Source organism: Zosterops lateralis, assembly GCF_965231275.1.
Source record: "Zosterops lateralis genome assembly, chromosome: 14".
NCBI classification, from domain to species: domain Eukaryota; kingdom Metazoa; phylum Chordata; class Aves; order Passeriformes; family Zosteropidae; genus Zosterops; species Zosterops lateralis.
This window is the reverse complement of record NC_139774.1, coordinates 12,901,610-12,916,567: the sequence shown is the minus strand read 5'-3', so window position 1 is coordinate 12,916,567 and position 14,958 is coordinate 12,901,610. Positions and strand designations below refer to the sequence as shown.

General features: G+C 55.0%; 1 protein-coding gene across 1 annotated transcript; it reads left to right on the top strand.

Moving 5' to 3' along the window:
* The first annotated feature begins 996 nt into the window (after window positions 1-996).
* On the top strand, window positions 997-14,411 carry LOC310915033 (LON peptidase N-terminal domain and RING finger protein 1-like). The gene is made up of 12 exons (XM_083871578.1): window positions 997-1,384; window positions 5,012-5,130; window positions 5,542-5,664; window positions 5,874-5,999; window positions 6,670-6,805; window positions 7,558-7,651; window positions 8,763-8,877; window positions 9,504-9,625; window positions 10,028-10,186; window positions 10,651-10,813; window positions 10,899-11,045; window positions 12,137-14,411. The coding sequence occupies exons 1-12, from the start codon at window positions 1,012-1,014 to the stop codon at window positions 12,332-12,334; spliced, it is 1,875 nt and encodes a 624-aa protein (XP_083727704.1). The 5' UTR covers window positions 997-1,011; the 3' UTR covers window positions 12,335-14,411.
* The last annotated feature ends 547 nt before the right edge of the window (window positions 14,412-14,958 follow it).

Genomic DNA, 14,958 nt, shown 5'->3' with positions numbered 1-14,958 from the left:
TGGAGCACCACAACAGCCAGCACCCCATTCCCATTCTGGAGAGCCTCAGAGAGCTGAGGGACCCCCGGTACCCTGTGCCAACCACTCTGGAGCATCCCACCCTCCTGTCCCCATCACAGAGCATCCTGTGTCACCCAGGACTTTTGCCCCAGCCCTGCTCCACCGGCACCCCGATACTCCAGGCACCCCACACCGTGGGTGGCTCCAAATTGCCCTGGCCCCACACTGGGGCACCCTGAAACACCCCCAGCACTTTTCACCTTGGTCCTGCTTCAGGGTGCCCCAGACCCTCTGGGACCCCGTGCCCATCTAGTGCAGAGCTCTTCTCTGCCCGGCGCACGATTTCGGATCCGGTGTCCGGCTCGTTCCCCGCACCCCTGGCTGCTCCGGAGCCCCGCAACATCCCTGTGTCCTGGCTGTTCTGGAGCTCCCCAACATCCCCTCATCCTGGCTGTTCTGGAGCCCCCCAACATCCCTGCGTCCTGGCCGTTCCAGAGCTCCCCAACATCTCCATGTCCCGGCTGCTCCAGAGCTCCCCAGCATTCCGCGTCCCGACTGCTCCAGAGCCTCACAATATCCCCGCATCCTGGTGCTTTGGAGCCCCCCAACATCCCCGCGTCCCGGCTGTTCCAGAGCTCCCCAACATCCCCGCATCCCGGCTGGGGGGATCGCTAGCGAAGCGCCCCAGCACTCCCACATCCCGGCTCGGGGGTCGCACCCACCCGCACACCAGCCCGGGCCCCCCGCCCGCCCCTCGCCCCCGGCCCGGCGGGCTCCGTTACGAAACGCGGGCGGGGCGGGGCGGGCGGCGGCGGCCAATGGCTGCCCGGACAGCCCCGCCACCGGCGCCTGCCCGGGGTCCCTCCGGCGGGACGGGGCGGGCCGGGCCGGCAGCCGCAGCCTCGGCCGGGCCGGGAGCGGCGAGGGCGGAGCGGAGCGGGGCGATGCGCGGGGGCGCGGCCGGGCCGTGCGGGCACCGCCGGCTGTAGGGACAGCTCCCCCAGCGCCGCCATGAGCGGCCCCTCCAGCCCCGGCTCCCCTCCGCCCGGGGAGAGCCTTTCCGAACAGCCCCTGGGGCCGGACCTGCTGCGCTGCCCCCGCTGCCGCCTGCTGCTCTGGGAGCCGGTGACCGCGTCCTGCGGCCACTCCTTCTGCAAGCCGTGCCTCGGCGGGGCCGGCCCGTCCCGCTGCCCGCTGTGCCAGGAGCGGCTGGAGCTGGCGGGCCCCGGGGAGGCGCGGTGCAGCGTGGTGCTGTGCGGGCTCCTGGAGCGCTGCGTGCCGCGGGAGCGCCGCCTGGCCGGGCTGGCCCAGCGCGTCCGACACCGCCTCGCCCGCGGGGACGCGCCGGAGGCGCTCAGGATGGCGCAGAGAGGGGTCGAGCTGGGTAAGGACCGCCGGGCTCGGGGGCTGGGGGTGCGGGGGGGTGATGTGCGGGGTGCTGGGGGCCAGCACAGCAGCCCCGGAGAGCAGGGATGCAGCGCAGGGATGCACGGGCTGGGCGGCCGCAGCAGGTGAGTACCGGTGCGGATTGCGATGTAGGTCACTGTGTCCCCGCGGCTCCGTGCGCTCCACGCGGCACGGTCCTGAGCCGGGAGTGTCGTAGGGCAGGGATGGCGGGGATGGGAAGGGGGAACGCAGCTGCTGGGCATTTTTTTTGCACACCCGTGGCTGTCCCGCGGTGCTGGGAGCGGTGGGATGCCCCGCAGACCGCGCTGCTCATCCCCTGCCGGGCCGTGTCCCATCCCGTGTGCTCCGGGGGAGGAGGAAGGAGCGGCGGGCACTCACAGCTCCCGGCCCGGCGGCGCTTCAGGGTCAGAGGAAGAGCTCTGCCCAGGGGGTGGCCGTTATGTAAAGTGGCTGGGGCTTGTCCACTCGGGGATGGACACGTCCTCTCTCTGCCGGAGCCTGGCGAGGACACACACAGAGCCCTGGCGGAGCTGCTGTGCCATTCCCATGGTGCGGGTCAGCGCCCGGCCCGGCGCCTTCTGCAGCCGCCTCTGGCCAGGATCGGGCCCCCGGGGGGGTGGGGTTTGATCTGCTTTAATGTGTGGCTGTAAGTGGATTTCTTGGAAAGTAATACTTAAATAAAAGGGGTTATACAATATGTCTGGAGCAGGGGGTTGGGGCGGCGGAGGCAGAATTTCTCCGCGGCGTTTCTATGACAGCGCTGAGCTCTCCTCCCGCAGCGCAGGCTCTTATTCATCGCCTGCTGCTAGACAAGTGCCAGAGGTTCAGGGTAAGCCTGGAAACCAAGGGCTGAGAGGACCGGTCGATCCTGGTGTTGGCAGCAGAAAACAAGTCCCTTTATGCAACCTCCAGAGGCATCCGTCTCTCCCTGCACACCCTCCTTCGGAGTACAGGCACACACACACTTCTCTAGTACTCACTTGCCAGGTTTTTGCCTGGTTGGGGTGTACAATAAGACATTTCTTTAAAAATCCTTTGTTACTTTAAAGAGGAAACAGTGCAAACTCCGTCCTCACTCTCCCCTGCACATTCTGTTCCCCGAAAGACAGGAAAGTCTGGCTGAGGGCAACAAGGAAATTGCAGCTCCAGTTCACTCAGCTCCAGTGAACCTGTGCTCGCTGGGGCTGCCAGCCTCAGCCACGTGGGTGGTGCTTTCAGGATGTGTTTTCCAACTCCTGCAGCCAGCTGTACAATTTTTTACAGGCTGCCTTTCGCTTTGAAATAGAACCACTGATAAATGTTTGACCCACGGGGATGGTTTATTTGTGGTGCAGTGCGGTGTGATAGTCCAGTGTTCAGTGCCCTGCTCAGCCCAGCCTGGAGAGCAGCTCGCTCTGCTTGGGTGGAAATAAACTGTCAACTTTTTATCTTCATTCTTTCTGAGTGAACAACAGAAAAATGCACTGTAATGTGTAGCACAGGAGGCCTCTGACATGCCTGGAGCGTGGAGGCTGGCGAGTCTCTGAGGCTGCCAGCTGGCTGATAGCCCTGGTGTGTAATGATATCATAAATCAAAAATAGCTGCAGCAGCAGCAGAGAAGTGCAGAATTCACTGCCCCACTTAACACATCTGTTTTTTTTTTTTTTTTTTTTGGCCAAATCAGTCACTTTATTGCTAGGCTGTGCAAATGTTTGAATGGGTTTGCCCACTTGGAAAATAAGCCTCTAGACTTTGTACCTATTTGTTCATCCCTGCTTGTTGTTAGGGTCTGGGATATTTCATCTCTGGATGAAATGGGGGACAGAGTACTGAGCAGCAGGTTCTCACAATTCCTGACTTGAGCCCTAATATTGGCTGATATTATAAAGGAAAACAAACTCCCAGGGACCAGCTGCACAGCTCAGCATGGCCAGTGCAGCTTCTGGTGCAGGAGTGGCTGTGCCTGGCTCGGCTGCTCTCTGGGTTAGGGTGACACCAGGCAGGGAGCAAAGTCTCACTGTGCTGTGCTGGGTACAGGGACAAGGAGCCATAGCCATGGCAGAGTTTCCTCCTGTGTGATAAGAAGTGGTGGGTGCCTGGGCAGAGTGACAGCAGAGGCAGGCAGGGAATTGGGCAGGTGCCTCCTGCACTCAGCTGTCGTGGAGCTGCCAGTCCTGACCTGCAGTTTGCTGGCAGAGCTGCATCAGCACCGTGTTTGACCCGGGCCAGGAGGAAATGCTGCTGGGTTTGGAAGTGCAGAGAGACATCATCAACTGTGATGTTTCCTGATGATTGCTGATCAGCTGCCAGCCAGGCTCATGGACCCAGCTTGCCCCTGAGAGAGCCTCCTGGCCCTTCAGCAAGGTGATGTTGCCCACACCACATTTGCCACAGTAAATGCAGCAGCAGTGCCTGCAAATGGTGCCTAATTTATGATACAAGGCTGGCCTCAGTGCCAGCATCCTGCAGGGCCACCACATGTTACCTGTGCTGAACCTACCATCATCCCACAGGGAGCTGGGAGCCAGTGGGGGGGGACCTGCATGACACTGGAGGCCTCCCCACATGGACCAGGGAGCAACAAGTCCCCAACCCTCAGCAGCTTTGAGCTGATGCTCAGAGCTGGGGGGATGCAGGGCTGGATGACAGCTCTGTTACCCGAGCTGGAACACCAGCACTGCACTGGATGTAGGTCACCTCCATGAGCTGTGATATAACGGGGTGGGTCTGGGCATCTCTGCATTTCAAACCCACAAACATTACTACACCTTACTCCATGAGTGTGGGCTCTTAGGGTGCTGCTTCCTCACTCTCCCTGACATCTCCCAACCCAATTCTGCTACTGGCAGTGCTGATAGGAAGCAAGGTCTTTATGTGGTTTTCTAAGGTGGGAAAGAAGAGGATCTCAGTGCCAGTTTTTTAGGAAAAGACAGGAGCATGTAATGCTTGGTGTCATGACTATCAATGTCTGTGGGATCTGTGCCTGTCCCCAGCACCCTAATGTCCCATCAGTGACATCTTGCTGATGAGGAACTGGATCCTCAGTTCTCTTCCTCAGTTTTGGGAAATCTCATCCTTTTCTTACACTTGGAAACCCCAGGTTATGTGGTGCAGGCAGATTCTTACATCCCCCTTGGCTTCTTGTCTGCCCCAGGAGAGCAGTGACAGCCAGTTTGGTCTGGAAATTCAGGTATTGGGCACTGCAGTCCTGTTTGGTAACGTGTTATTGTGATTCTGCTGGGTGAGTCACATCACAGAGCCTCCTGTGGCCACAGCCCTGTAAGGACTACATGTATGGCAGAGCTTTTTTGCTCCATCCCTAAAAGATGGATGAAAGCCCAGATCCCAGCATGGCTGAGCCCTGAGGCAGTGGTGGGGCCTCTTGGCTGACGGTGTTTAGGGAAGATGAGGGTAAAAAACAAAGGGAAGAGCCTCAATTTAAAACGGGATATTTAGGGGAAATAACTTCCTTGCAGAGGCTTATAAAGCCAGTGTCCCCTGATGAAGACCAGGCTGTGCTCAGCGTGAGGCAGTGGCACAGGGACTGTCCCACTGTGGTGGCCTCTCCCCAGCCTCCTGCAGCCCCATTGCCTCAGAGGGCTCATCTCACCTTTCTCTCTGCAGCCCTGGACTGCAGCTCCCTGCGGCTGTGCCGGGCAGAGGCCTTGGTGGCCCTGGGACAGTATCCAGAGGCACTGGAGGACCTGGATGCCGTGTGCAGGGCTGAGCCTGGAGAGCACGAGGTGAGTGAAGGCCACAGTGACTGGAGCCAAATCCTACTGCACAGCAGCAGTTTCCCCCTCTCCTCAGTGCTCCACTGCATTCATCCCGCTCAGAAATGCACTTGACAGACCCACTGGGTTGCTAATCAAGGTGGCAGGTGACAGGAGAGGTCTGGCACCGTGTCCATCCTTCACTCCTTCTCCAACTCTCCCTAGGCTTGGTTTTGCAACTGCTGCACTTTGGAGAGTCCTGGGGGTTTTTTTTAGGCAGATCTAATCAGGAGAGCAGTGACATGTCTGGGTGCTTTGACTTGGGATGGGAGCAGGCAGGAGGCAAAGGGACGTTCCCCTGGGGCTGGCACAGGAGCTGAAGGGGCACATGCTCAGCTGGTCACTGTCTCATAGTCACCACATGTTTTTTCTGCTCTGCAGGCCTTCTTCAGGAAGGGGAAGGTGCTCCTGGAGATGGGGCAGAGAGACAAAGCCCTGCTGGTGTGGAAACACTGTCTGACACTCAGTCCCCATTTCCAGCCAGCTCGGAGAGAGATGGAGAAGGTGTGTGGGCTCTGCCATGTTCCTGTGCTCTCACATCACACAGGGAGATGTCCTTGTCCTCTGAAGGACCCAGCAGAGTGCTCAGCCAGCACAGACACCTCCTGCAGTGAGCAGAAGGGTGCTTTGGGGAAAAAGAGGGAGCCTGGCAGCCCTCCCACCTCCTTGCTTTTTCCTCCTAGCATCCCCTAACCCTTGCTTTGTCCTTGCAGATCATCAAGGAATCTGATGCTCCTCAGCCATGCACAGCTGCACACCTGGGTGATGCTCCCCTGAGCTCAGCTGGTTCCCAGGTCAATGGAGGGAGCCCAGCACTCTCATCTTCCACACAAGCTCAGGTAAGAGTCTGCAATACCTGAGTCTGCAAGGAGACTTAATGTCCCTCTGGGACACCCCAGTTGCCCAGTGATGGGAAAGGAGGTGTGATAATGGGAGGTTGTGCAGGACATGTAGCTATGCTTACCTTGTGTGCTGGGGTGAGAATCTGCAGGTAATGAAGGTTGGGAGAGCAGGTACCAGCAGGGCTAATGCTGTGGAGACTCAGGAAACAGAGGAGACTTTCTCTGTTCATCTCAGTACATTCAGGGGAAAAAAAAAGAAAAAGTGAGTTTATTTTTTTTTTAATCTAAAAACCACATTTGAGAATAGTTCAGACCATTAGCAGCTGTTAAGGGAAGCTTGTATTTTCCTCTTTGCCTTCCATAAACAAACTTAAAAGTTTTGCCTTCCATAAACAAAAGGCCCAACTTAAAATGTTTGGAGAGAAGAGGGAATTCAGAAAATGGGCTCAGATACACCCAGATAACAGTTGGTAGGTCTGGACAGAGTGAACCAATGTTTTAACCATGTGATGGGCAGCAACGTCACTCTCCTGCTGTCCTGCACATGCAAGGTGTTAATGTGCAGCAACACACCGGGAAACCTCCCGGTGCCATTGGTGGGACAGATGGGACTGTGCATTCAGAGGGAGAAGGGAGTTTGGGCTCAATTTCATTTTTCTGTGCCTAGGATGAGGAGGGAGAGCTGTCAGATGGCCAAGGGGATGCTGGGTCTGAGCACAGCCAATACACAGCCACTCTGTCCCAGCCGGGGCCATGGCAAGAACTGGAGACTTCAGCAGAGAGTCGGGGCCAGTGGTTGTTGGGTGAGTGTCATCAAAGGTACCACAATGTTCAGTCATGAAAAATACTTGTTTGGAATCCATTTTGGCACTGAAAACTTGGTGTTTGCACTGTGTCCAGCTCAACAAACAAATATCCCAGGGGCACATGATGGGGCAGCTCTGGCCAGGACTTTCACTGCTTCTCATGCACGTGAGGAAGATCCACCTGATCTTCCTGTGTGAGCAGGTGGATGTTTGGCTCCAGCTTGGTGAGAAGTTCTTGCTGAAACCAGTCATCACTTGTTCCCTGTGTGGAGTCAGGGAGAGGCTTTCTTTGGTTCCCGTGGGTTTTGGTTTAGATTAAATTTCTGCGTGGAGGACAGGACATGCCATGAGCTGGGGAAGCAGCACCTCCACCAGCATTAATTTGCCATCAGTGTCCAGCCAGGTGGCTGCCACATACCTGGGTTTGCATAAAGCAATGATGGCTCATGGCAGGTCTCCAGAGACTTCCATCCTGGGGCTTTATGGGCCACTTTGCTGGCCAGTGCCTCAGTTTCCCTCCATGCAAAAAAAGGACGTACCACCTTCCTCTATGAAGCACCATGAGACCCACTGACACACCAGGCATGGATGAACAGATGGGTTAATAGAGGGGTTTATGTTACATTTCCTAGTGGTTTTGTTTTTCTTTGACACTTTGTGGGGCAGTTATGCCTCAGAATGAGGTCAGAAAGCAAAGATTAATTTTCTATGTTGAAATGGGCTTGTTTTCTCTTCTCTTTTGCCACTAGATAAAGAGGAGGAAACAGCAGCAGAAAAGTGTCCCCAGCCATGCCTCAGGGAGTCACTGAGCATATCTGACTTGGAGTGTTCCCTCTGCATACGGTGAGTTCTCCAGCAGGAGAGCTTTTAGGATGAAGAATAAGCACCTCCTGGGTTTTCTTTACTGGTGTGCATCTTTCTTCACATCTTAATGCAAGCTCAGTCCTGACAATTGCTGAGATGTAGGTTTTGGTACAGATAAGAGGGGAGGGCAGGGTCATGGGACACCCTCCCAGGCTGGAGGAGTTCAGATCACCCTGTCTCAGGGTACAGCATCACTGAGGCTGTTTCCAGGGACACAGAGGTGGAGGGGGGGATGTTCAGTGGGGTCAAAGACCAAAAGCAGTGGTTGCCCTTTGTACCTGCAGGCTGGGGATGTTGCCCAGGGAAATTCCCTCCATGATGGGGATGTTGCAGGCCCAGAAGGGAGCATTTCTGAGCTCTTTGCCTGGTGCAGCTGGAAAAGGGAATGGGGCAGAGCCTGTGTTTGTCTGCTGGCTCAGGGCTGGGGAAGGACTGGTGTTGCACTGCCACAGGTCATGCTGAAACCAGGCTGTTATTCCTGGTGTGTCCCAGGACGTGGAGCCGTTGTGCAAGTGGCTGCTGGCAGAGAGCTGGGTGGGTGTTGCACTGCCAGACGTGCAAGTCGGTCAAGGTCCTTCATGGCAGCTTTTTCCAGGTCTGTGCATGGGGGAGAGAGAGGCTGTATCTGATCTGAATTACATGAATTTGGGTCTCTTCTGAAAGAAGAAAACAGTGTTTAGGAGGAATCAGGGCTTTCTCGAGACCTTAATTTAATTTTGGATCCTGGAGCTACCTGTGAGAAACTTGGGTGCTTGCTGCTGGCTCTGCTCCTGGAGCAGGGGAGAAGGAGGAACTTTCCTGTCACTGCCCTTTGGATTACATACCACTGTGGGTGTCTGGGGAACCACAGCCCTGGCAGGACCAAGGGGTGCCATGTCTGTGCTGGTGGAGTCTGCTGGGACTCCATGGAGACCCTGCAGTGAGGGGGAGCAGAGCTCAGGCCTGGAATAGTTCTCATCATTGTGCAAGCCCAGCAGTCTGAGCCCAGACTTTCTAATTAAAAGGCTAATTAAAGTCTCTGCCAGACTTATCTGTGCTCCTTCCCCCTTGTTGCTCTCTGCAATCCATTGACTCTGATCACCCTTTGCAGGATGTTCTTCGAGCCAGTGACAACACCCTGTGGTCACACCTTCTGCAAGGAGTGCCTGGAACGCTGCCTGGACCACAGGCCCAACTGCCCCCTCTGCAAACAGAGCCTGAGAGAGGTGAGGGCACGAGTCCCACGAGATGGAGCCTGAGGGAGAGCTGGGAACCAGCTCCAGCTCAGCTGGCTGCGTGCCCAGGGCTGGGGTGGGAAGGTGCTCTTGCATTAGCAGCTCCCTGGCATAGAGGTGTCAGCTCCACTCACATGGGAATGACCAGACAGTTGATAATTAAGACCAAGAGATTCATTTCCACAAGATGCCACAGTGATTTAGTGAGATTGTAAACAGGAGAAGAGAGAGAGAGGGAGAGAGAAGCAAATGCTAATTACCTTAAAAAATGGAAATGGATGGAAAACCTGCTAGCCTGGAGATTTGATTTAATCTTTAATCAGATGAGACCATCAGGGAAATTAGGTTGTCATACAAGGACTGCATCACTGTCAAAGACAGGACACTGTGTTGGATGGGCCCTGGCTCTGAGCTGTGTCTGGAGGTCTCAGTGGAGCTGACATCCCATCCTGCTCAAAACCTTCCCGATAGGTTTTATCCTTTACTTTCTCTGGTCTAAAATTACCTTCAGTTCCAATAAAAGTGAGCATGATTCAGAGTCAGCAGGGCCTCAGGGTTTCCTCCCTGCTCTTCAGGGAAACCTTCTCCAACCTGTTTTTGGGTCTGATTCCTTTCAGTACCTGAAGGCTGGGAGGTACAGCCCCACAGTGCTGCTGCAGGACATCATGCTGGCCACCTTCCCCACACAGCTGGCTGAGCGCCGGGAGCTGCACCAGGCAGAGATGGCAGAGCTCTCCAAGTAAGCAGGGACCGCTCCTCTGTGTCTGTTTGTGTGTGCACATGGGGACTGGAAGGGGCTCTGAGAGGACTGTCCACACCCCATACCATTGCTCTGGCTTAGTTCTGCCCAAATGATGTCTGTCCCACCTCCAGGACCACATTGCAGCAGTGCTGGGTGGGTGTGGACATGCCCCATGGGCCACCTGTGGGTGAGGGACCATCTTTGCACGAAGCTGTTTTGTGGGCAGACTCTGTCCTTGGTCCTTTGGTGAGCCAAGTGGAATGTTAGTGTTGCTCTGTGCTGGAGCATCACTTCTTGTGGTTAAGGACACACCTGGTTTGGGGACATAACTGATGCACAGCCATTGGGATGGGATTTGCTTGGAGAGGCGTCACAGTGATTTCTTCTTCTGTCCCTCAGCCTGACCAAGAACATCCCCATCTTTGTGTGCACAATGGCCTTCCCTGGCATCCCCTGCCCTCTGCACGTCTTCGAGCCTCGGTACCGCCTGATGATCCGGCGGTGCCAGGAGAGTGGCACCAGGAGGTTTGGCATGTGCATATATGAGAATGGGAAAAGGTGAGATCCTGGGCAGGCTTCCCCCTGCCCCAGCTGATTTGCCCCTCTCTGCCCTAGCCCCAAATGTCTAAAATACTGAGTGGTTCAGAAAGGTTTCCTATCAGTGCCATCTTGCAGACAAAATCAGCAGGGAGGTGGTGCATTCCCCACAGTGCAGGGTGAAATGGGATCAAGGAATGAGGCCAGTCAAGGAGCTGCACAGAGCCAGTGGTGGCTGTTAAATACAACATTCTTGGAACAGCTTCTGACTCAGGATGTCTCTGAGTGGTTCTCTGGCTGTGACCTCCAGCTCCTCTTGGTGAGCACTGGGAGGAGACTTTATTGAATCTTTGAATTTGCCCCTGCTCGGACATCTTATTCCTGGGCCTTTTCCTGCTTTGGAGACAGTACCTTTAGGAGAAGCAGCTCTCTTGCCACCCATTACCCCATCTCAGCCCCCATTTCCTGTCCCTGTGTCCCTGCAGCTTTGCTGACTATGGCTGCATGCTGGAGATCCGTCAGGTGGAGGTGCTGGCAGACGGGAGGTCCTTGGTGGACACCATTGGCCGGCAGCGGTTCCGGGTGCTGAGCCGCGGCCACAGGGACGGCTACCACACTGCTGACATCGAGTACCTGGAGGACAAGAAGGTGAGGGCAGGGCTGGGCAAAACCCTGGGCTGCAGTGGGACAGATCCTCCCCATGGACACCTGTGTCCCTTCTGCCTCTGTTCAGGTGTCCGGGGAGGAGCTGCAGGAGCTGCAGTGCCTGCACGAGAGCACCTACCGCCTGGCCCAGCGGTTCTGTGAGCACGGGGACCTCACCTCCAGGCACATTCTGATGCAGCATGGACCACTGCCAGAAAAGGAAGAGGACATCCAGGTAATGCCCAGAGGGAAGGGATGTACCAAACACACAGAGTACCAAGAGAGCCTCTGAAGCAGAGCTGTTCTGCACTAACCAGCTGCTTCCCTACTTGGCTTCTACCCAGGATGAACAAAAGAAATCCAGTTTTTTCACCCCTGTTACAGCATCTCTCATTCAGAGAGTTGGGAGGGTTCATCTTGTAAACTGCTTGATGTTTCTTTATGGTTTTAAACTGGTCTTGGAAACTGACCACTGAGTTCTAAAATCTTTCCCTAGTCTTTTCCTAGATGAGAACTGAGAAACTGAACTCTGTGTGTTTGAAAATGCTTTGGGAAAAAGAAAAGAAACAAATTGGCAAAGAAGCAAATCCTGCAGCTTGAGTCTGCAGTCTCTTTTTTCTCTGTGATCCTTTGAGACACCCAAAGCTGGGCAGAGTTGAGGAGCTAAGAGGACAGGATCCAATTTGGTTATACTGCTCTGATAAATTTAGATTCTGAAGGAGAAAAAAAATCCCAGAATTTAATTTTCACTCCTTTAAGAAAGTGTTTCCTCTCTGGATCGTTACAAATATACTCTTGCTGGCTTGTCCCAGGCTAAGGCTGTCCTGGCCAACAGTCATGTTAATGATGTGCTCAGGAATTACAAAATTCTTCATCCTCCTTCAGCTGAATCAAGCTTTTCCCTCTTAGTTTGGCTCAGGTTATAAAAAATCCACTTTATAAAAGCAGTGCCCAACAGCTGTGCCTGCCTGGCCTGTACCTCAACTCTTCAAGATGGCCAATGTCCCAAAAACATTGGCCATGAAGGATTTTACAAAAAGCACTGGCTTAAACAAGGAAATGCACAACATATTTCATTGTCTCTTTAGTATAGACTTTTTACCAGCTACATCTGCATCTGGAGGCTCTCTGGGGAATGCTTGTCTGGAAATTAAATTAGTTTGTCCAGCAGTTTTGAGCTTGGACGACAAAAGGGCTGTTCAGATGAGCATCTTGGCCAAAGCTGGAACAAGAACAACTGTTCCCATCAGTGATGCTGCCCGGGGGCCACCCCTGCATTCACCTCGCAGCTCCTGATGTGGGGATCTCTCCCTGTCTCCTCCCCAGGCTTCAGCAGACGGCCCGACGTGGTGCTGGTGGCTCATCTCCATCCTGCCCCTCGACCCGTCCTACCAGCTGAGCCTCTTCTCCTGCACGTCCCTGCGCGCCCGCCTGTCGCAGCTACAGCACATCCTGACAGCGCTGCTGCAGCAGCCCCCACCCCGCCACCTCCTGCCCGAGCACAGCCCCCGGGGCCGTGTCTGACCCTGCCCGGCCCTGCCCTGCCCTCCCTCAGACTCCACTCCCGGCTCTCTGTGTGTTGTGGTTTGAGCCGCCCCATCCCTAAACAAAAAAGTGACCTCAGCCATGAGCTGGGTGGGCTGTGCCCAGGACACTGTGCCGTCCGTGTCAGCACCTCTGGGAGCTGCCTGGTGCCACTGCTGCTGTGCTGTGCCACCAGAGGGGATACTGGGATGCAGAGCTGGGCTGTGTCTCCAAAGCCAAAGTGGCTCACTGAGTGGGTTCTGCACTGAGGAGGATTCTCCTTAGGGAGGGTCACTCCTCCTGAGTGCAGGGATTGCCCCTCAGTTGTGGTTCTGCCACTTTGAAGGACAGCTTAGGGCTTTTGGTAGATGATCCTGATTCACACAGGAGGTTTAGAGGCTGGGGAGAGGTGGCACTGGGGAAGCAGGGAAGTTCCAATGGCTTCCTTGGGAGCTGACGGCTCTGCCACTGCTTATAGCTTTGACTTAGTTTGTGTTTGAACAAGAAGGTTAAATTAAACAATCTGAAACTCCTGGTCTTGCTCCTAAGCACCTCCATGGCCACACGGTGAGGAGATGGTTCTCCTTGAATGCTCTCAGGTCCAGACATCCCCTTCCCACTGCTCTGCTCAGTGCTGTGCTGTGTTTGCTCACCAGACCCTTCCCCAGGACACTGCCAGCCACTCCAATGCTGTGAACTGCCGTGGGAGGGGGATTTTGTCAGTTTTGGTGCTTTTCCCCCTACCCAAAGGCTGCTGTTCCCAACCCTGGCTGGGTTCAGGTTACAGTGTCGGACCTGGGGGCTGGGAGGAGCTGATTAAGGGAGTTAAGCCTGGAAGTTTTGTTGTGAGACTTCCTGCTCCTTGACTAATGCAGTTTTCCCCTGTTCTGTGTTTCTTGTCAACTTTCTGACTCCTCAGGAGAAAATCAGGATCTCAGCTGAGGCTGGACCCTTGCACTTGGAACTCAGAATAGTTCAGGATCCCCCAAAAGAGCACAGTGAACTCAAAGGGATCCAAATCTCTGGAAAGGCAGGGAGGGGGTAGGATCAGTGTCTGAGGCCATGAGCCACATGTCAGGGGAGCGAGTGCTTGGCTCCTGCTTGTCTCTAGACACAGGGCAAAGACTCTCTGGACAGACAATGGAAATTCTGAAAATTTCGGGTTTTTGTCTTTCATCCATAATTTCAGTGGCTTTGGATTCAATTCATGGAGTGACATCCACTTGGTTATTGGATTAACATTGCTTCTGGAATTTTATCCCTACATTTCTCAAAGGTACTACATCCCCTCAGAGAGCTGTTGGATGTGTGTGTGGGAGAGAAGATCAGGGCAGTGATCCATACTGCACGTGTTGCTGGGCTGAGCCTGGGGTGGGAGACTGGGCACAGCTCCAGAGAGATCCATGCTCAGGGCCACCACCTTTCCCTGTCCTTCTGCCTCCAGGAGTGAAAAGTCCCTCCTCTCCATCAAAGTGCCTCCCTGGAATGACAGTCAGGAACTGGGGGCTTGCTCCCCAGGGACCTCTGTGAGCACAGGGCAGCTGAGGACAGCTCAGGGCTGGATTTGCTCCTCTGCCTTTGAGCCATGATGTTGGCCCGGGAGCACCACAACTCCCAAGGAGCCATAACCCTGGAGTGTCAGGTTGGCATGGGCTGGGGTAGGTGATGAAGGGATGCTTTGCAGTCCTAGGGCAGGTGGCAGGATGACACTGAAGTTCAGGAAGTGCCTTTTTTTTCCTCTGAGCCAATGTGGGCTCACCCAGTGACATTCCCACCCCAAGCCACTCACCTATCCTGAGCTGCCATTTCCCCAGGGTTGAGAGGTCCCTGTGGGTCCCCCCAGCAAGGGGTTGGCATGGAGGGGGGGATGCAGGGAGAAGTGTGGCTCTGCACCATGTCACTCTAGGGAGGAGCCAGGGACCAGAGCCACACCAGCCTGGCTGCTTTGGGAAGGGATCCGTGCAAATTGCTCCAGTTTGCTTGGAGCACCTTTGTTTTGTTTGGTTTTTATGACTACCTTTGCTCTTGGAATTACGTTTTCTTTCAGGTCATCAAAATAAAGACCTTTGTTGTTGTTGTTGCTGTTGTTGTTTTTTGTTGCTGGTGTTTTAACTTTTAGCTGCTCATTAATAAAAGTGCTTGGCCATCCCCAGGGAGATGTGGGGACATTTGGAGAGGTGATGCCCTGGCCTCCAGGCAGCAAGGTAGACACAGTGATCACAGTCCAGCAAGGGCAGATGGCAACAAGGAAAGAAAAAGAGGTGGTTTTGCTCACAGAATGTCTGTGGAACAAGACAGGAGGGATGAGCTCCTGCCTGTCATTGCAGCTAAAGGCTGTGGGGAAGGGTGAGATGGGAGGTCAGTAGATGCTGACCAGTGTGTGATGACCCTGGAGGCAATGTCCCCAAATGCTGTGGCCAGCATCTGTCCCTGTCCTGCCTTTGCAGCCATGGGCAGAGGGCTGGGACCTGGGGGTAGGTTAGCTTTTGGCAGCTGGCATTAGGGATGAGAGAATCAGGGGCGATGTGCATGGGGTCTAAAATGAAAGGGTGGTCTTGGATGGAAGGTGTTGTCCTGCTGGGACAGTGCTCACCTGTCTCTTGCTCCCATCTCGCCTCTTCCCT